Source organism: Dermacentor silvarum, chromosome 1, assembly GCF_013339745.2.
Source record: "Dermacentor silvarum isolate Dsil-2018 chromosome 1, BIME_Dsil_1.4, whole genome shotgun sequence".
Classification (NCBI taxonomy): Eukaryota; Metazoa; Arthropoda; class Arachnida; order Ixodida; family Ixodidae; genus Dermacentor; species Dermacentor silvarum.
The window spans coordinates 201,723,408-201,745,549 of record NC_051154.1 but is presented as its reverse complement, the minus strand read 5'-3'; the positions used below and the strand labels follow the sequence as shown (position 1 = coordinate 201,745,549).

General features: G+C 46.8%; 1 protein-coding gene across 3 annotated transcripts in view; it reads right to left on the bottom strand.

The window, feature by feature from the left end:
- The window catches only part of LOC119436641 (cubilin), a 48,826-nt gene extending 27,010 nt beyond the window's left edge, over positions 1–21,816 (bottom strand). Inside the window, exons 1-5 of one of the 3 annotated variants that reach the window (XM_037703571.2) lie at positions 21,533–21,816; positions 15,489–15,519; positions 11,933–12,175; positions 3,031–3,237; positions 770–1,003 (exon numbers count right to left, since the gene is read on the bottom strand). In XM_037703571.2, the coding sequence (XP_037559499.1) occupies positions 770–1,003; positions 3,031–3,237; positions 11,933–12,175; positions 15,489–15,519; positions 21,533–21,643 (826 nt within the window). In that variant the 5' untranslated portion in view covers positions 21,644–21,816. The remainder of the gene's footprint in view (positions 1–769; positions 1,004–3,030; positions 3,238–11,932; positions 12,176–15,488; positions 15,520–21,532) is intronic. The other 2 variants (XM_037703572.2, XM_037703573.2) reach the window with 2 other exon arrangements.
- Between the last annotated feature and the right edge of the window lie 326 nt (positions 21,817–22,142).

Below are 22,142 nucleotides of genomic sequence, written 5' to 3'. Positions count from 1 at the left end.
ATGGAAACTTAGCTGACACAGTTACATTGCTTCTATAGTTTACTCCCGTCTACCCTCCATTTGGTTCCTTCCTTTCCATCACTTCACTGTATTTGAGGCTCCTGCAGCTTGCAATGGTATTGTCCTGTCCGCATTCTGCAGTGTGACTTGTTTTCAGAGAATGTATGCTTGTTTTGTAAGAGAACTTATAACTTGAATGGTTCGTGTAGTTTGACAATATTAACCTAGGAACGTCTCGCTGAAAACTACAAGCGTACATCCGAGTCCGTCGGCTACATCAGCTCTGTAACAATTAACTCGGTAACGCGGAGCTTCTCCGGTCATATGTGGCCTCTTATTGGAACACAGCTAAGATTTGCGGTCTGAGGTTATTTTCACGACGAAACATTATTGGTGGCAATATTAAAGATGTGCCGTCTTGGCTAGTGAGGAACACAAATGCCTTATGTGCGGGCTAACAAATATGGGCTGGATAGAAATTCACAATCATTTGACGAGCCCCATCGCACACAAAAAGGGGCCATCAGGCGCCTGTCTGTCGACACCATAAAGAAGCGCCACGCTTCGATTCCTGTCACTGCTAGCTGTTTCCGCAGGCCCTGCGCCAAGACCTCCTGCCTACGTTTCGCTGCCCGACGCTGCCTCCTTGCCTTAGGATATGCAGGAACGGGCTATCGAGTCCCCTGGTCAAGTGCAGGACATATACACTCTCTGCTGCGCGCATGCAATCTGGCACACTGCATCATAGCACTTGGGATAGCGCTCTCACTGGTTCCCGACACTTGGCCGCAGAACTGTCTCCCGTCCGGCAGGTCGAGATAGTCCCTGAAGCAGTCGCGCTGGTTCAGCTCGAAGTCTCGCACGTCAAGTTCAAGCAGGCAGACGGAGCTGTCGGCGCGCCACACCCGGTACAGGCAGTACTGGTTCGGAGGGTAGCCGTACGGGTAGCCGGGCGACGACAGCACATGCGTGTAGCCCAGCACGTCCCGGTCGCACCCACCTGCTGGGGGCGCCCGTCGCACATGAGAAGCGCTCTCTCGCGGCGTATACCCGCAGGGTATACTACGCACTCTTTCGACACCGCAGATGTTGTGCTGCAGGACTTATGAAAATTTGAGCGAACAGCTTCAGGAAACAACACGGTGCAGTCACAGTAGAGACAGAAAAAGGTTTGCATCTTCAGCACATCGAGTGATATGTACCTCCCCAGACCACAGAAGGCCCCGAACGAGTCCTCACAGAAGGGCTCCGGATTACTCTACAGACAACCTGGGGTTCTTTAGAGTGCATGGGTGTACCTGTGGACGTCTTTGTATTCCACCCACCGATGAAATGCTGCCGTCCCGGCAGCATAATGTACCCGTGGCTGTTGGAGTAGCGATATAACACAAAACATTTGGTGTAACACGACAACTTTGAAACATACTGGATACGCCATTTGCAGCAGACAAACAAACACGTACATGCGCATGACATAGTGGGGATTCCATTAAAGCACGCTTTTCTCCAAACTTTCTTTCTCTGTGTGGCTAAATAGAAACACAAGGTCTTTGTGCTGACATTCGTTGTGCTGCACATGATCCTGTGCTGTGATAGTCCACGGTTACAGTGACCGGCTGTGAACGTGTGTCTATGCTCCCTGTCTCTCTACTTTCTTCTTATCTTTCTACTTCCCCCTTCCTCGTGTAGGCTGGCAAACCAGATTTTTCCTTCTGGTTAACGTCCCTGTCTTTCCCCTTTCTTTCTCTCTCTTGTGGTGACATACAAACCGCCTTTATGAACGTACTTTGAGTGTCATTGTAGCGCTACATTTTCCATTACTCGGGTTGATGAAGGTCAATGTAAAACCAGCAAAGTTCTGTGAAATTACGTTTTCATTGGTCGCATATTTCGACTTTACAGTTACGCCACGAATCGGTGCCTTCATCTGGCGATTGACAGTGAGACGGATTGATATTTTTTACCTTTAAAGACACGGGCATCAATGCGACCAAAACTTCGGCCTCAAGTCTTATTTCTTGTAGACATTTTAGTACTTGGCCACACCGGCAAGGCTATAAAGACAAAGCCAAACACGTTTTTGGGCATTTTGGACATACAAGATTGCTGTCCGTTTTGTTTTATCAAATATCCCGTTACAATATGAGCGTGCCGATTCCAGAAAACAACAGATTTGCAGTTGACATCAGAGCGTAAAAACGTGCATAAAGCGAGTGATATATTATAGAATTGTGCAACGGGCGTTTGCTAATGTTTTTGCGTCTCCGATGCGTTGAAATAGAGATATTCCGTCAAGGAAATCCTAACACCACTCGCCGGAGACGGAACGAGGTACTCCTCTCCAAGCGTTGATAGCATTTTCGTTAAAGTAAAAGGGACGTTTTGTTGGTTTATCCGGTGTCATTGCGGGGGATTACAGAAAGAAAAAAAAATGTTTAAAGTTTTTGCAGTGCACCTTTCACAAATCAGTGTCAGTGTGATCGCACAAGGCTGCAAGCAGGCGCTACAAGGGTGCCGCCAACGCGAAGACGAGGAAGAATGGATAAGCAAACACCTAGAAGGCGACGTTATTGGCAAGAAGCGAGTGCTGAAAGAAACGGGACAAGGCAGGAAGAAGCACAACGCAGCGTTGACTATCTCCATGGATGCACTATACGTAGGAAGGAAGTCAACAGAGCTTTCCTATCGTGTACTTGATTGCGTTGTTTTTTTTTACGTTTTTTTTGTTATGTTAGAAAGCAGATCGTGGTAAGAAATCCACACAGTTATCCACACAGTTTGCGCAGTAGCCGCGTGCTTCTTTCAGACTTGTCCGGTCTTTTAGTGCCGTTTCTTTTCTTTTTTCATCACAGGTAATGAGTTAATTATTGCCGACATTATACTGGTCAGCTGATTAATTGTGAAAATTTTAGCCATCACTTCAGTGGCATGCTCTATTTCCGTTGTCGTCCCGGTAAACGCCCGTGGAAGATGCTGTTTCTTACTCAAGAAAGTTTCACATCGCATGCTTACGTTTACCGCTGCTCTCACCATTTCCGAACTGCGGCTGCGGCCTGCCAAGCGGGGTGAAGTCTTCCGGCTGCGAGTCAGTGGGGAAGAGCGGGCTGTCCGGCAGGTCATCGGTGCACGAGTCACGCACTTGCTCCACCCGGATCATGAAGCCCCGAGACGTCTTGGCCTCATTGCTTGAGAAGATGAACGTGAAGCTGCTGTGGCGCCGCGATATGCTCACCGTCTCTGCGAGGGAAGCGAGGGGCGTTCTTCACCGCCAGGAGCGAGCTTCCACGCACTCGCATTCACAGTCACTTCCAAAGCTGCGGAGCAAAGAAGTCTGCTCCGCCGGATGTCTGCAATCTGTTAGACTAGAGACAATTGCAAGCCGATACGTCACTGTACAGCGCATGCAAGACGTTTGTGCCGCACACAGAACACTGGTAGGAATGAGCGTGAACGTTACGTCCTCGTTGCCATTTCTGAACGTTTGCATGAAAAATTAGGTTCAAGAAGCATTGTGCACATGTGCACAGTCTTAAAGTAGTGTCCATTCATACTCCCCGTGAGAGTGATTCTCAACACATGCTTTGTTGCCACATGTACCACTGCCGCGTATTGTATATGTCGTTGTACTATTGCATCGTCGCTTTCCATCTACCTCTCCCTGTCTCTCCCCTTACCCCGGTGAGGAGTAGCAGGCTAGCGACACGCTCTACCGGCCGACCTCGGCTCCTTTCTCTTCACTGAAACCTCCTTCCTCCTCCTGTACCACTGTGAGTCGCAGCAACCCGTCTATTTCGAACCTGTCTTTGGTCGCTCACTAAACACGCGCATTGCTGTGACACAGTGAAACATGACCGAAGCTGGGGCGTCTCAGTTGAGGTAATGACGCCGCTTGTCGTAAGACACAGAACTAGTGCACAAGACCGGGGAAGTACACACGGTTCGATTGATCAAGGTTACTTATGTCTGGTGCTAGGCTTTTGGCGGGTTAAAAGACTTCAGCGCTGTGACCAACTGGTGGCAACTCTCGCAAACACATTTTCTAATGTAACTTGAAATCATGTATAATTCACTTCGCGAAATTCAGTATTTTAACATTAGTACTTAAAGGGAAACCAAAGCAGAATATCAGATTGAGCTGCAAGAGTAAAATACTCTTCTACAACAGCAAAACCGCCACTGCTACCATGAAAAGTGGCAACGCCCCCCTGAAGTTCCCGCACCAGCTTGTCATGACGTCATGGATTTTAACAGCATATACTCTGGTCTAGGTAATTGTTTATCGCCAAGGAATGACAACATTACATTCTAAAGGAACTTAACACTCGACATGGCAACTATCGATAACATTTCCTGCGCCAAAACAGCTCACATACGAGAATATACTTTGAAATCCATGACGCCATAGTGGCGAACCGTCGTCAAGGTTTCCGCGCAGAATTAAAAAAAAATTCTACCTAGCTTTCCCTAATAAATTAGTATGACAAGAGATAAAAATAAGAATGAGCCATTGCAACGATGAAAATACAAGCGCGCGGTGGCGAAAGTTGCAGTTGGCGCTCCCTTCTAGGTTATCTTGAAAACAATTACGCTGCATGCCGGCGTTATTCCTTCTTCTTGTTGGAATTTTACGTGCCAAAACCGGTTCTGATTATGAGGCACGCCGTAGTGGAGGGATCCGGATTAATTTTGACCACGTGGGGTTCTTTAAAGTGCACTACAACGCAAGCACACGGGCGTTTTTTAATTTCTCCGCCATCAAAATGCGGCCGCCGCGGCCGGGATTTGATCCTGCGACCTCGTGCTCAGCAGCGCAACGCCTTAGCTAACTAAAGGTATGTTCAGACTGCGGTCGTAACGTTAGCAAAGCGCGCATCTGTCATAAAGACCGTTTCGTGCGTTACAAGCGTTAAGATCGTTAACAATGCTGGTCGTTTACATTGTCAGTTGCATACGTTACACATATTAAGGCCGGCCAATCAAAAAGTGAGCTGGCCAATTGCGTCTCAGTGGATTTCAGCATGGCGCCTGTAAACAGACTACGCACACAACTACGCACACTACTCGAACTACGCACACAAGCTACTACGAACACACACAGCCATGTCCGTTGGGTCGTTGCTCTAAATGGGGATGCCACTAGTCGCGTCACCGAAAATTTAAAACTGAAACGGCGGCGCTTACTGGCCACGCCGTAACTGTCGTATCTGTATGAAACGTAAAAGTAGCGGGCCTTCCAACAATTACGCTCGCGTGCGTGACGACTGTTGTGCTCTAACCGCTTCATACGATTGTAGTCTGAACAATTTAGTTGCGCTTTTTGCGTTTGCGTTTCCGTTTCTTGCGAAATATGTGCACATTACGTACGTAGTCTGAACGTACCTAAAGTCATCGCGGCGGGTCAATTATTTCTATTTCTATTTCTATTTTCCTGTGTAGGCTCGCGAACCACAATATTTCTCGCGTTACCTCTTATTCTTCCACCAACAAAGGCACACACTCTTCTTTTTGCTATTTGCTCCATCCATATGACGTGCCCGATACTTCTGTAGAAGCCGCCTAACGTTAAACGACATGGGGGTGGTGCACACAATCTTTAGGGCTGATCATGCTGCTTGGTACTGTGTCGTTTTTTGTCGTTGTTATTAATAGGCAATTGCTATGTGACACTTTGATTTGTTAGGTGTTTATTTAGCTCAAAAGAAAGTTCCCGTCCTCAGTAAAACTTGACAAGCACTAAAAGACTGAGCTCAACTGTGAATATAATTTGCGTGCGCGGCGACCGTCGTACAAGGTCGTCAAATGAAAGCGAACAATTACACCTTTCCAATCTGTGGAAAGCTGGAATTTAGTGCACGACTAGCTCAGCTTACAGAACAGGGTGAACGATAAGTTACCTTATTACACAACAGCTGGTTCGGCAGCGACAAGGCTATTTGCAAGGTTATTTGGTAACCTACACGTATGTGAGATAAAGGTATCGCAGCCTTAGCAAAGACCACCCGAGAGCAGCGTTCTCTGCAACAATATGCGGGGAAGCCTGACACCAGAAATATGACGGGTCAACTATGATTTGAGCAAGAGCTCACACTTCCTTATTATTCAGATCATTAAAAAAAATGTCTCAATGCGTTTTCGAAAGTTTTCTTCACGGAAGTTTTTATTGGCGAAAATAAACAAATACTGCATAGACTCGCCCTCGGGGTCTTCGCTGGCAAAGAACAGGCCGAAATTTACTATTTTGGCAGCGGTTGCGGCAACTAGAACCTGTGCTGACTGATTCATACTTGCTCTGCAGTTACCAGTCAGGGCGTACCAGTCACTCAGGGAGAGGACTGTGGGGCCATTGTGAAGCGGTTGGGTGAAGCTATTCAATGTCCTGTCACGCCCAGCGACTTTGATACAATTCATCGCGTCTCAACTAAAACAGATGAAAAGAACATGGTCGCGATGTTTTGTGGCCGGGACAAAAAAAAAAAAAAACGACTTCGTCCGTAAAGCGCGTAAGGTCTGTCCGAGCACTTCTGATGTTGGCTTCTCTGGTAGCTCTGATAGGGCAATTTATGTGAATGATCACCTGTCACCCGAGAACAAAAGGTTGTTTGCTAGGGCCCTTACACTGAAAAAAGCGCACAAATGTCAATTTCTGTGGACAGAAAATTGCTATATCAAGGCTCGCAAATCTAGTGAAAGTAGGGTATATCGTATTGTCAAAGAATGTGACCTAAGCATCTTTGCTTAGCCACTAGATTCTGTGTTCTTTCTTTGTTCCTAGCACTTTTTTTCCACTTCCTTCCTTTCATCATGGCCCTGCTATCTCCTGAAGAGGCGAAGCACATACTAACTGAATGTAATCGTTCCTTGGTTCATTTTAACGCACGAAGCCTCCGCAAAAATTCAGATAATATCTATAACTTCATAAGTTAACTTGCGCATTCCTTCGATATTGTTTGCGTCTCTGAAACTTGGCTCTGCACGTACGACAGGAACCTTTTCGGCCTGTCATCGTACGAAGCTGAGTGCTGTCACCGTTCATCAGGTAGTTATGGTGGCTCAGCAATCTTTATTGACTCTGATATACCCTACACACGCCGACAAGATATTTTGTTTGACGTCATACATTGTGAATCCGTGTGGATTGAATTAGATCATTCTTTTTTAATGATAATAACAACGTTATCCTGGGGTGCATTTACCGCTCTCCTTCCTCGAACGTGAGGGATTTCATTTCTAGCCTGGACACCATTCTGCATAAGTTATCATCAGAAAACAAGCGTGTTCTCTTAATTGGAGACATCAACATTAACTTGCTTAATATATAAAATACCACATGCACAGAATATTCTGATTGTTTCAGTGGCTATGGTTTTGAGTCTCTCATATCATCTCCCACTAGATGTCCTCTTCTTGGTGGTGCTTCATTGCTGGATCATGCACTTTGTAATTTCTCGCCTTCTCTCTATGCTGGAGTAATAGATGTCAACGTTACTGATCACTATTCCATATTTCTTGAATTCAACGTGGTCAAGCCCTTTAGAACACTTACTCATGTTACTTCCATATTTGACCAGGAATCATTCCTTAATTCGATAACTTCAACTGATTGGTCTAGCGTTACGTCGTTATGTGATGCAGATCAAGCCTTCAACAAGTTTTTTTGTCTTTTTCTCAAAGCCTTGCACGAGTGTACAACAACAATAAAATGTAAAAAAAAGATACAAATATCCCCAGAATCCTTGGTTATCGCAGGGATTGCTAAAAAGTATGCGGAAGAAAGATAACCTTTACAGAAAAGTTAAAAGGCAACCATTTAACGCTGCTTTAGCTTCGCGCTATAAGAAGTATTCCAACACTCTTTCATGCCTGCTAAAAACTGCGAAGACAAAATATTACTAAACTCAATTATCTAATGACACAAACAGTTCTAAGAAACAATGGCAGCTCTTGAACGACTTCTTAAATCGATCACCACATAGTTCTACTTTACAGAAAGTAATATATAATGGCATTACACATGACAGCCCTGACAGTGTTGCTGACACGTTTAGTAACTATTTTCTCGAAATTTTCAGTCAAGAACATAGCACTTCGCATGGTAACCTAATTCGTTCTGACCACTCCTTCTTTCTTTTTCCCGTGACACCTGCTGGTGTGTCTACAGCAATCGTAAATCTTAAAGAGACCAGCCCCGGTATAGATCAAATTTCAGCCCGGCACTTAAAACTTGTAGTTGATGTTATTTGTGAACCATTTTCTGTAATTATAAATCTTGCGTTCAAGAATGGAATATTTCATTACTAGCTGAAAGTAGCTAAAGTTATTCCGGTATATAAAAAGGGTGACCGACTGTCAGTTTCCAACTACCGCCCCATCTGTATTTTTTCATCCCTTAGTAAAGTTATCGAAAAAATTATTTATAATTCGCCTAAGCAAATACCTGCAAAAATTTAATCTAATGAAGCCATGCCAATTCGGTTTTCGAGAAGGAAGTTCCACTAACCTTGCCCTGCTTTCCCTGACTGACTATATCAAGCGCTCTATTGATTCGGGATGCGTAGTTGGCTCAGTTTTTTTGGACTTCACAAAAGCATTTGACACCATTAATCATCTCGTCCTGTCTAACAAACTCGAAACATACGGTATTTCAGGTCCGGCCCTCAAGTTCTTAAAAAAGTTATCTACTAAACAGAAAGCACACGGTATACATATCGGGCTGTTTCTCCGCTACTAAAACAATTAACCAAGGGGTGCCTCAAGGCTCATTACTTGGTCCATTACCTTTTTTACTTTACTCAATGATCTTCCTGACAGCATGCACATGGCTCGCTGCCTTTTATATGCCGACGATACATGTATTAATGCTGTCGCTGCCAAATTAAATGATGTCCTATGTAGCGTGTCCAAGTGGTGTCACAAAAATTATTTACTTATTAATCCAAATAAATCTAAATTTCTTATTTTTAAATCACCTCAACGTAAGTTAACCTCATTACCAGGCATCAGAATTGACTCGCATTTCATAAGTGTCAGTGATAGTGCATCATTCCTTGGCGTTCAACTCGATACTAACCTTAAGTTCGTTAACCATATTGCTCACATTAGAAAGATGGCAGCATTCGGCATTCGTGCATTGCTTAAAGCACGCTCATATTTCTCCCATCAGACCCTGCTTTGTCTTTACTTCGCTTTTATTCATTCTCATATCACTTATGGCATCGCATCATGGGGAAATACTTATCGGTATCATCTTTCATCCCTTCAGCATTTACAAAATCGAGCCATTCGCATTATTTTTCACTGTCCTCGCGACGTCAGCGCCACTGCTCTTCTTCGTTGCAACATCTTATCTATTAATAACTTGTTTCGGTTTAGTCTAATTTTGTTGTTATATAAGCAATTAACAAATCAACTTGCCATCAATTTCATTGATTCAGATCTTTTAATAAATTACAACTGTACTAGGTTTGCTGCTAACAATAATTTTTTGTTACCAAAGGTTTCTACCAATTACGGTAAATCATCTTCATCCTTCTGTGCGATCACATTGTGGAATCATTTACCCATGTCTGTTAAATCCAAAGTTTCTGTAATTTCATTCAAGAATTCATTAAAAGATTATTTGTAGAATTTTCGATGTTGATGCTTGTTAAGTTGTACTAGATTTGTGTTTTTATATACAGTATTTATTTCTCAATTTCCTCTTCTTTTGTGTTCATGCATTTTGATGTCTTGTACTCCTTTATGCTTACTGTTGTTTTTTGCGTTCATGCATTTTGATGTTTTCCATTCCTTTATGCCTAATGTTATCTTTTACTTCATATATTTGGTCCATTGGTTCGCACTGCTGCTAATCCTTGTATTATTTATTTGTAACCTTCATCGAGGGTCCCGTTGCAGTCTTGTACTTTGGGACCCTCGTCTGTATATTTTATATGCTGTCATTAACATACGATGTAATAATAATACTAAACTGATTTGATTTGATTTGCCTCTGCCGTTCTTGCTGTTTCGCAGTGAGCGACTTTATTAGGAAGAATCTCTATCCATCTGCAGGTTCAGAGGAAGTACAGTGATCAAGTATCAAAATTAAATAGCTCATTGACTCATGACGTGAAGCCTATGCCGTGACAGTGCGCGGCAGTACGCCAGGTAGTGCCGGCACGTGTCTCAAGAAATAAGTAAGCGATGCTATGCAGACGCAGAACTTCTTACAAAAAGGACGAAGGATTGGATAACAAGAACCTATGCACACGCGATCACTTCCTTGTCCCTCGTTATTTTAGGACGTCAAGCGAATCTACAGACTGCCGTCCCGATCTAGTTCAAAACCCGATAAACCAAAGAAGCCATTTCTTCTAGATTACTATGTTGTAAAGTTCGCTTGAGAGCACTGCGGAAATATAAGCCATTTCTGTTGCCCGCCGCGTGCGCCCGGAAAGCAAAATTCGTCGCGAGTGCGCAGGAAGCAACGAAGGCGAATTGAGAGGCGATGCGGCATCCGAGATAACCACCCACCGGTCCAACAGACCCTTTTCGGTCGCCTCTTGCGGCGTGGTATTTTGAAAACAAGCGGCTCAGACCAGAAGCGTGCCCTGAATTATCTAAAAACAAGGTGTATAAATACACACATGCTCATGGACAAAAGAGATAGAGACCGAAGAAATGAGAAAGGCAGGGAGGTTAACCAGAGGCGAAGATCTGGTTTGCTACCCTGCGCTGTGACAAGTGACAAGAAAGTAGAGAGGGAGAAAGAAAAATGTCACAGTTTCGCCCTAAGGGCGAAGCAATGAATGCGATAGCAACACAGCAATGTCATACGAAGTAAGGTGAGCGGCTTTGGTAGCAATATGAATTGTAGTAAACATGAGCTGATTAAGTAAGCAGGTGTGCTGCGGCGTAAGTAGACCGACATGAAGAGAGACTCGATGACCACGAGAAGGCGCGTGTGAAACGGTGGTGTTGATGAGAAGTGCTTCCCGTGGGCAGCGCGTGCGAAGGGACACACCTGTAGCGCTGCACTGCCGATCCGGGCAGCATTACATGTGTAGCGTGCGTTGGAAAATGTGGCCCGACTATTACTAACTGAATGAACAAGCGTGGTGTGAGCGCGCACAAACAAACATGAATAGATCACACTGAATGACTGCAGACAACGACTGTCAAAACGCTGGCAGCAAGCCCATACGCTGCAGCGGGCGAAGGTACGTGCGGTCTATCGCTTTTACAGAAACTGAGCGGCGAATGCACAGTGCATAAAGGTCAGAGCCTTGTGGAGATAAGAGACGGTGCGGTCGAGCGACGAGCGCGGTTGTTGGCAGAGAGGAAGTGCGCCCCCCCCCCCCCCCCCCCCCGCTCCCTCCGGCGCTGGCTTCCCGCTTCCTTGCTTGCGCGTGGGAGATTGAGTGCGTTCGCTCTCCGTGATAGCGCGCGTCCCCGCACGTACGCTTCCGCTCGGGCATACGGCGCGCCGCGAAGATTTTATCTATACGGAACCTCACGGCGACGGCGACGCCGACGGCAGAAATCCGGTTGAAGTGTCCATATAATTGCTATCGCAATAAAAGTATGGGGCGCACAACATGCACGAGCAGAGAAAAAAATTGTAAAGAAAAAAGCGAAAAGCAATGCTGCTGAGAGCAGGGCACCTTGAGGTCCTTAATAAATATGAATTCATAGAATGTGGAAGGACACCATGGCACAGGGTCTCACGTTTGCAAAGGAAATAGTGGGCCAGGGATCAGACAATCATTCTACTCTTCAACTACAATATTCTACAACACATTTTATTCAAATTGATCCAGCGGTTGTCTCATGAAAGTATTTCTACGTTTTACATGTATTTGATGAGTGACATCGGAGTCGGCCCCGACCTAAAGCTTCCTCTTAAAAACAATAGTAATCTATAAATGTTCGAAGGAGGCAGTGCAGCACTCACTGACAGTGTCCGGCGGGAGGGGGCCGCACAGCTTCTGTCCATCGGGCAGCAGCAGGTAGTCGTTGAAACAGTCGGCGCTCTCCTCCAGCTCGAAGTCGTCCAGCGTCAGCCGCAGCGTGCACACGTCGCTGCCCAGCTTACGCACCGTGAACTTGCACGTGCCGAAGTTTGCGTAGTCGCTCGGGTAGTTTGGGCTCAGGATCCAGCCTTCGGCGCTGTCCACTGTCGAGTCGCACGCACCCGCTGCGCGGTGTGCGACGTACGAGCTCATCTTTTAGCGCAGCGCGATTAGCGTGCCACGGAATCGAGAACTCCCGCCTGTCGAGCTTAAGCGGCATTCTCGACTGCCGAGCTCGGCGGCGGTTGTTCTCGTTTCCTCACGCGATGTGCCGACGCGCCTCACGGGATCACATTTATTTATTGGCCCCCTTTTCACTGGGAATGCTATAGTTCGTGTCACGTTTCAGCCAACCGCTATGCAGATATACAAAGGATATTCTACAGGAGCATTAGAATGTCAGATTGGGTAAGTTCGTACCGGAACTTTTATAAATCACATGCAGATGAAGACAAATAGAAAAAGGAAAAGGACACGAGAAAGAAATGTGCTGACAAGTTTTCTTGGTTTTTTACCTTGTTTTTCACATTTACTCATCGCTATTATAAGTTCTTTGTCCCCGTGTTATCGATATAAGGTTCTTCGGGTGTTTCAACTCCCAGCCGAAGTGCGTTCCATCTGCATTTGGCCACTGACTAAAGCGGATACCTCATGGCACGCACTTTGGCCGTGATCGGTAACAATGCGATTATTGTGCGGTGTAGGAGGGGCCCATGTAATGGAGAAGGTATACGCTGAGGATACGTCGAAAATGCGTTAATTCTGCTTGCAGCTTTCAGAGGAGAAAGCACAACTTGCGCGCTTGATTTCTGCACTCCCCTCGATTTAGCAACTAGCCATGCTCGCTCTCAGTTTAGCATGACAGCAGCAACCTGTCATGGGTTTATGTAAAAGCCAGTTTTCATGCTGTCATGGTGTTTTGAAATTCTTTGTGGTACCAATATGTCCGCTAAACTGGCCTCGACTCATGAGGTTAGGAAAACTGAAAGTTCCGTGAGAACGTGCCTCGACGAGCGCCGTTCTTTCGAGTTCAGAGTGGCCGTACAGTCTCGACTGCAAACGCCTTCATACCACCTCATGGACGCAGTCTGAGTATAGATGAACGGACATATTGTATCGCTAAAACGCACAAGACCTGTGCAAAACATGTGATGATTTGAACAGAGAAGGTGTAGATGAAGGCGAGTATAGTTGTAGAACGGTCAGAGGTATGATTTATTCTTTATGCGATTATCAAATTTAATGCAATGACTTTAATTTCTGTGGCGCATTTGTTGTGTTGAGTTTTCAGAATGTACTGAGTCTTCCAGAATTAATCTAGAACACCTCGTAATTACGGCGTGCAGCTGGGAAGTAGGAACTTGGCGGGGATATTATAACTATTGTATGCCTATGCCATTCCTTTTCGCGCTTCTTCAGTGGTCAGAGCGGTGCTCCGGCCACGTTATCAGTGGGATCAGCCAGCCGTGAACGGTGGATGATAACAGCGGCACATCATCGAGCGGAAACAATCGTTACAATATACCAGTCCTGGTATTGCATGTCGGTCGCGATATCGACCATTTACGTTCATGAGTATGTGTATTGCTGTAATGCGCGTTATGGCGCCTCACCATCACACTTTGTCCCTTCATCTTTGCTTGACAGCGTTTGAGTTTAAATCAAAACTTCTGCTGAAAGATTGGTAATGTTGTATCAGTAGTTGTAACAGCTCTGATGATGATATATACTCTGTCTCAGAATTTCTCGGCAACGCAGCCTAGGCTGCCCAGGCTATACGAGTCTCTGCATGGCGTTCGGTACTGCGCGCTAAAACGTAGTTCCGATAGTGCAACCTCCGTGGTACAGCATGTTCTTCGTTCTGACAATATTTATGCGCTGAGCCTGACGTATCTTACGCCCTTATCTTAAACAACCTCGGTCGTTATTACGTATTTTTTGTCCAGTGCTTACGGGTAGTTCACGCAGTGCATAGCAACATATCAGAGACGAACCAAAACAAAACAAAACAAACAGAAAAATAAAACGGGGAAGTACCTTTTTTCATAGAGTATCCTAGAAGGAATGTGGCAGGAACGTGTTTCTTTATATATATATCCGCAGCGTTTTACGAACGCCGCCACGAACGCTAAAAGCGTTCGTTTTACGACCATCCACATAAACTGCGAATACCGCGGCGCCAAGTGCAGCGTGCACTTTACAAGGCTTCCTATTCACTTGTATAAAGCAGCAAGACAAGCAGCAAGACCGCGAAGCTGAATGTTTCAGAATTTTCGCTAGAGAAAACAGAAAGTACGCCTACATCACCGGCTGATGCCGCAAGGTTTACATAGCACTGGTATAACTGACGGTTCGGAAAGTTACCAAACGCCATCTCCCCCCCCATGTCCCGTTGACTGGACGCAAACACATATTTTAGCCGTCCTTGCATTGAATCGGTCGAGACGATGGTAAAGGTGCATGTCGGCAACGCAGTTTGAAGCCGCGTTTGTGCGTTTTCAGGAGGAGACGACGCTTCGCGGCGGAGGGATGCAGTGCGTTCGCGTATCGCGCTCCTGATTGGATGACGTCAGCTGTAGCTTCCACTGCGCTGCCAATACATTGTGAGACAGCATATAAAACGACTTAAATCCTAAGTCTTAAATCACCAACTATGCGCCTATAATTCTTTACTTTCTATTGCACTCTTCGCACTCTTCACGATTAGCAGCCACTGGATTTGCGGACGATCGCCGGGCTGTTACGCATAAAGTGAGCTGAAGTGCATATGCTACGTATTATGTATACGTATTACTCACTTGTTATTCGTACATGCGTAATTAACAAACGTGCGAGCTGGGCATCCAATGGTACATCATTCGGTAGAAAACTTTACCATGGCGTAATACATGACTTGACTACAGAAAGAGCCCCACGCCGCCATTCATACATGACTCTATGACGCATCGCACGGGAGCGATGCGCTTAGAAGTGTTGTCTTGCGTTGTCAACCGTAGGCAGCTGGTTAAAGACAACTTGCCCAGCCGTTCGCAACTTGCCGTGCAATTTGCTTTGAGAGTGCGTTGCCAGATAGGCTGGTCATCGATACTCGTGCCTTATCGCTGTACCATTGACTTTAACTGCTCATTTTTAACGAGCAGCGCCCTGCTCCAGACGAGCTTCAGCAGTGGCTGGGATGCACAACGGTGGCCTATCGCTCACGGCGTCTTCGTTATACAGAGGACAGCGCTGTGGCCTGCCAATAAGGCACCGCGGTTGCTGAGAAGAACATTCTCTCGACCCAGCCACCTTCGCTAGACGGTGCAAGCGCACGCTGCTTGCACACTGCTATACCGCCCAGTGGCACAACACCCAAGCAGAAAACTCGGCTGAAGAGAGAGAGAGCGCGCGCACAGCAGCGGCGAAAGAGAAGGAGGGCAGTGTTGCTCCGTCGCTCACCTGTCTTGTACCTGTCAAGGTCCCCGGCGGCCTGCAAGAGTGGACGAGAAAGAATGACCCATGAGTGAACAGGCGGCGGACGACGACGTCTCGATGCCCACGGCTGCACTCGAAGTCGCGCCCCGGCGCGGCCATCACTTTTCCTCCACGCATTCGAGAAAAAGTGGGCGAAGAAAGTGTGCTTGCTCGCCGCGGCGACGCTTTTGCGAAATCATTGTCCGCGCGCGCCTCTTTCCGCGGTGAACACACATGTGCCCAGGGGTCTCAGTGGCCCAAGGTCGGTGTGCGCGGACGTGTGGAACGGCGCGCGGATGGCACGCACCTTCGTCGCGCGCCACGGGCCCGGACATTTCGTGAGCCGCTGCGTGCCTCTCGCGGCAAGGAGCTCGTGAAGTATGCGCCCACTTTCGGTGCAGCTTCAGTGCGCTTATTTACCTGGTAGAACTCGTTTAACCTCTTTTATGATCTGGCATCGCTTCCCAAACACGATCTACGCACTTGTTTCAACTCAGAAAAGCGTCGTGCAAGATGCCGTGCACCAGCCACGGAGGTCTCGATAGGTGCGGGTCCTCCCATTCTACCTGGTCCCAGAAAAAAAAAACAATGAAAAAAGAACAGGTAAAAAAAGAGTATAAGTCTACAAGCCGTCGACAAGCTGACTGCCGTCATTGTTGCGATGGCGATATCGGGATGAGGGTCGTGTACTAGCTTTCAGTAACTGCATATCTTTTCGGAAAGCGAGCGTTGTTTGACATACTAAATGCGCACATGGCACCAATAGTCTCCGGTGGTGTCAACAGCAGAATCTGCATTTTGTGATGAACTACTAAAGCTAGCGACCACATGCCCTTTCTCAGTGTGTTTTTTCGATCAAGCACCACAGCATGACTAAAACCTCTGGAGCAGCATTATACACGTGTTTCTATACATCTCTGCGCTGAAAAGCTATTGACAACGCTGCTTGCAACTATAGGTCGAATCTTTTTACTCCCTGAACGTTGCGGGCCTCACTAGGCTACAACTACGATTGTAGGAAACTTAGTAAAAGAAAACAAAAATCCGTTTGGACGGACCAGTGAAGGAAACAGGTTGCGCCGAAACAATAGAAGCTAGCGGCGGCATCACGAAGCAAGTTTTTGTTTAGCTTGTTTCGCGCATGAAACTCCGAGTATGTTTCGTGCAGCTCTCGGGCCTACATGACAGCAGCTTTATGTAATGGGGGTTGACCCATTTTCCTGGTTGCTGGTAAATATTCTGTCGAGGTGTCATAACTCGTCTGTTTTGAACGTTTGAAGCACAGGAGATCATGTAGAGTTTTTGCAGCTGCTTTGCGCAGATGAGAGCATGCAGCTATAGCAGGCGTTCTCGATATTGCGTTCTGAGCGTACCGAATGAAGGAGGCGAAAGGGAACAAACATTAACGGGAATTGGGCAAGAAAGGCGCGAACCTATTCAATAGCTGCATTTCGCATGTGCACCACAGGATGATAATAATAATAATAATATTAATAATGATAATAATAATGAAAGAGGGGCGCGGATCATGATAAGTACGGTTTATCCCCCCCTCCCCCCTCCTCCACCCGCACACACACATACACACACATACACGCACACACACGCTATGGAGAAGAGGAAAAGCGATAACTGTAGGTTTCATAGAAATGACAGTAAAAAGAGGGACCGACGATAGCTGATTTCGACGACTTCTTTTGTGGTCCGCAGAGGTTGAACTCGCCTTGACCTCACGGCGAAGCGATACCGCCAAACCCTGACAACGTGAAATCGTCGAGGGCAAAATAACGAGCATTCACTGCTTAGGGCAGAGGGTACCAGTGCATCCTGTGTGAGTGGTCAATGATTTCGATGTGATCAAAATGATGGAAAGTAGCGTCCATAACAGATCACTCTTTACCCCTTTCTTCTTCCACCTTTCACGTTTGCATTGCAATGCTCCCCTCTGATTTTTCGTCGTCGGCTTCGACAGTAACGCTGCGTCTGATTGTAATGAAATAAGCAAAACATTTTTTTGAAAAAGCATAACTGTACTCTCAAATGCAGAAAGAATTCCAAGAGCACACACCCATAGAAATTCAAGAGGCACTGCCGCCAATTTTCATTACGTGACCCAAATAGTACTTTCGGATCAGTCCCGGCGCGGTTCTCCGGCGTTCGTTTTCCCATCCAACTTGCCCGACTTCGAACTTTTTAGCTTCAACGTTTCTTCGTTTTACATATATTTTTTTCGTGACTGATGGAAAGACGGAAATCATCCAGTGCTAGCCATGGTTTCTCATGCGCAACCCTGAACCTCTAAAATTCCCGTAGAATAAACACCAGCATTAAAGAAATGCTCTGAGCTCTAAGTTGTGCTCGATAGCCGGTCGCTCGGCTGGCCAGCACAGTCTAACCATACCAGAGTCGTTTAATGAAGGACTCTGACGTAGGTGTACTCAAGCCGCCACTACCAATGCCTGCCACTTCAGCTGCAGCGTATAGGTTGAGACAGCGAATATGTAACAACGACAGTATTTTTTAACACAAAGCGTCTACTGTAAGAGGATTCTGGTGCCCCTAGGAGGCCCAAGGCTATAGATCCGCTTCGACAAGCGTGAAAAAAAATATAAACGATGAAAGAGAATGACACAAAGATTGTAGACTGAATGACAGGCGCAGACTACAAAAGAGGCAACAAAATTTTGACCATTATTTGAATTAGCGACAGCACGACTGGATGCTTTGTGCGTGTTAATGTTCTTTTAACGGGCCGAAAGACGTCGGCGCTAAGCGCGCGCATACGCTGTCATTTTTTGGCGACTTTAAGCGCCACCGCCCTTGAAGTCCTTTTCAGCAGACCCATACGCTTGCCGAGCAAGTATCACTGTAACCGAATGCCATCTGTCATCCTCCCGAAGCCTTGACGAGACTGGATTAATTATACCACTCAAACACCGAATATTCCGATTCTTTTGCTAATGTTCAATCAGTGTGCATGTGAAACGCCTGACGATAAGTCCATCTCGACAGTTCGACACTGCTATTGAATAACGAATTTTATCTCTGTCTCTCGAAGCGTTCCAGCCAAGCTCGATGTTTTAGTTTGCTAGTTCATATGGGTTGTATTTAGTGGTGGTGCTGAGGGCTTCGATATTTCCTTCAGGTATTAATCTCAAAGACGAGAAGGGCGGCGTAGATATGGCGCAATTCTCGCTTGCGTTGTAGGTTTTCCCATGGACATGTGCGTAACAAATTATGGCGCGTGTGTTCAAGGGACCTGATAAACAAAGGCGTCAACATAGGCCTAAATATATATTCAGCGTCAACCACGCTCACTCTTTCCCGTTGTTTAACCTTTTCTTGACACTATAGGCAGCAACGGTGCTCATTCAGTTTACGTACAGAGACGGAATTCAGAGGCGATAGTTGCGTTGTGTGCCATTACGTGACGAAACAATTTAAAATGTCATAGAAGATCATAACAATATATTTTAAAAAATGTCTCATATTATGTACATCTTTCCAAGCCTATCGATCTAGGTTGCGGTTAGGTCTGTAGGCGGCGAGGTGATAAAATATTGTAGCAATATTATTGGCATTTTAATCTGCGCAATCCATCGCAGTTATGTTCCTTAGCACCGATTTCTTTTAACTTCTTGAATAGATTTTACTGTAGACAACTGAATGGGGAATCGTTGCGGCGAGTAAATGCATTTTGTAACGCACGTACACTGTAATTAACGTGGAAACGTCTCCGCATGGAATTGGCTTCGTTTCAGAGCTCCTAGGTGACCCAGTAAACAAGAACCGCTTGATTGGAACGACGTGCAGGTATTTGCAGCACGCGCCTATCTTTACTGTGAACAGAAGCGTTTTTTTTTGTCACTGAAAAAAAGAAGGAATCGTTTTCTCTAAGAATATTGCAATTAATTGAAAATTTAGACTCTGACAACTATTCGTGGGAGACACTGCAATGTGCTGCGCTTAATAGGCGAATTTCCACATCGCAATGTCAATAAAGAGCACAAAACACTTGGGGCTGAATATGTTCTTGCTTCGTTTGCCCATATTGGCGGGACATGCAAACAGTAATCATCGTTCACATAAATAAGTCCCCCCAAGAGGAAGAACACGCATAAAAGCCAACTGCTACTAAACAGGCTACAATTTGCACCGTATATGCAATTGAAACCCCACTACAACCAGAGCCCACGTATGATAAACTTTTACATAGTCACCTGGCGTCAGCGACAACTCAATAATTCGAAACTAGCATTAAGTGAGACTAAAGACGAGTGCACTGAGACAACACTCCAGCATATCCGATAGCCCGGTCTGCAAGCGACCAATAAGCTATGTACAAGTGACAATACAAAAGGGGGCAGGTGTGGCATGGGAATAGCGAATGCGCTCGAAAGTGTATTGGAAAGCAGCGTCATGCCTTGCTAAGACTTACTATGCGTTTAACAGACTCGTCAAGGAGGCTCGTATTTAGAGTGGGTTAGCTTTTTTCATACGTTTCGACGAGAGGCTTGGTTCACAGACAGAAGCGACTGCCTTGTTAATCTTTGCCGAATGGAGAACAAGCGAAGCGAACTATTTAATTAACAAGCAGTTGTTGAATAAAAGCAAATGTCATAATTTCGTTTCGTATCTCTTCATTAGTGAGTGAAAGGAAGTTTCCTTACGCAATTAACACTCTGCAATGTACACAAGCTTTCTTCACAAGTTGGCGTCGTTGAGAACCTCTGTACCCTGCAACTCCAAAAATTTAGAAATGTTCGCTAAAGACATGAAGCTGGCATTTTTATATTTCCTGATTAGGTATATTGGATTCATTCTCTTGACTTCTTGTTACTGAAGGTGACATGACTATATCGCAAGCCTCTTTCCAGAAAGATATAGAGAGCAGTCGGTCGCCTGGAGACAACTGCAGACTAATACATACCCCAATCTGAGTTTACTCAGCAAAATCTATCAGGCAACATATGACAATAAATGCCCGCTATGCGGGGAACACGCGACGCTTTACCACGTTACATGGGCTTGCCAAAAACCAAATGTAGTGTCAGTACACAAAACACCAACACCGGAGCAGTGGGAGGCTGCGCTATCCTGCTCGAAGCCTGAAGAACAGCTCGAGCTGATCGACAGAGCTCGCAAGATGGCAAAGGCCACAGGGGCCCTGGACTGAGGGCTCCACCTACGCCAGGAAACCTCCTTTGTGAAAATAAAGTTTTTCATTCATTGAAGACGAGTTCGATTTGAGCATATCGGCCTTACGGTAAAATACATGTTATGACGTCGCTGTTGAGGCTTCTGAGTTGGCACTTCAGTCTACAATAGTACACAGACGGTTGGCCAAGTAGCCATAATCATATTCTGGTTCGCAAGCGGAACTTTGATTTTCTCTACCTTTTTGATGGATAAAGGAGCAATACTGCTATGGTCGTCTAAAATTCATGCGAGGACGAGTAAGGGAATTGATCCTAATACGACGGCAACGCATAGCATGCTGACTCCTTGCTCGCGTGCAAAGGTGGACAAGAGAAAACGAGCACCGCGTTCTAGGTATACAAGGACCGACGTGTTCCTCTTAAGTATAAGTATGTCAAACTGCCAAAGCGCGACAGTCGTAAGATTTGTCTCGATAGAGAAACGTTCAAGCCGCATTGTTATCGGGACCGACCTCGTCGACTCGTCAACCGAGGTGTACGACAAAGGGAACAGCTTTCTTAGCCTCACGCTTACCGCTTAACCTACGTAGCCGGTCACTCATACAGACACTGTGGCGCAAGCAAGGGCACGTGCTACACACAGGTACGCCTACCATTGCCACTTGAAGTGCGCAAGAACCATCAGCCCGATGTTTAGCGCGCAGAAGAGAGAGCACCGGCCGCGGGTGCCACGGCATGCGCCCGTGGCTTCAGGCATGACACCCGCGCCGCGTGCGCCAAGAGCCGCTTAACGGGCGCGTTGTAACAAGTACTCAGGCCAGCCGAGCGGCAGGAGTGTTTCCTCCGCCGCCGACTAGAGGAACGACTCACCGCAGAGTGCAGGGAGCCGCGTAGCTCGATGCCGGTGGCGTTGAGTGCGGCCGCGGCGAACCGCACGAGCAGCAGCGCTAGCCAGGCCGTCTTCGCACGTGCCGCCAGCATGTCCGGTGAGCGTCTGTGGTCCGTCCTGGACGAGGCCCCGTGTCGGGCATGAGCGCGCCGAGAGCTGCGGCCGCTTTCCGGCGCCTATTCATCGCCGCGCATTGCGGGTGGGGGGAGGGGGGGCAGGCCCCTCGCTCGACGGTCGCGCGCTCGTCGTCACCAGCCAACTGGTTCTCCTTTGTCTCGCGCGCCTGAGGCGGCAAACGGGCGCTTCCAAGACGCGCGCGCGCGCGCACGCTGCTTCAGGGCGCCTCCGTATAAAACGCCTCACATGACGGCGGCCGGCCACGCCGCGCTTGTTGACGCGCGCGATTCGCGCCGGCTGCGTCACGCTCCATTGCTAATGGCTGCTGCGCGCAAACAGGCGCCGCCGGCGACCACGGACGCACTCTGCGACCACGGCAGGAACGCCATAGGCGTGGCTTAAGCGACCGGAGTCTCGAAAGCGAGACACGAGTCAGCGCCCGTTGAGCCTGACAGTTACGCTCTCACGCCCAGA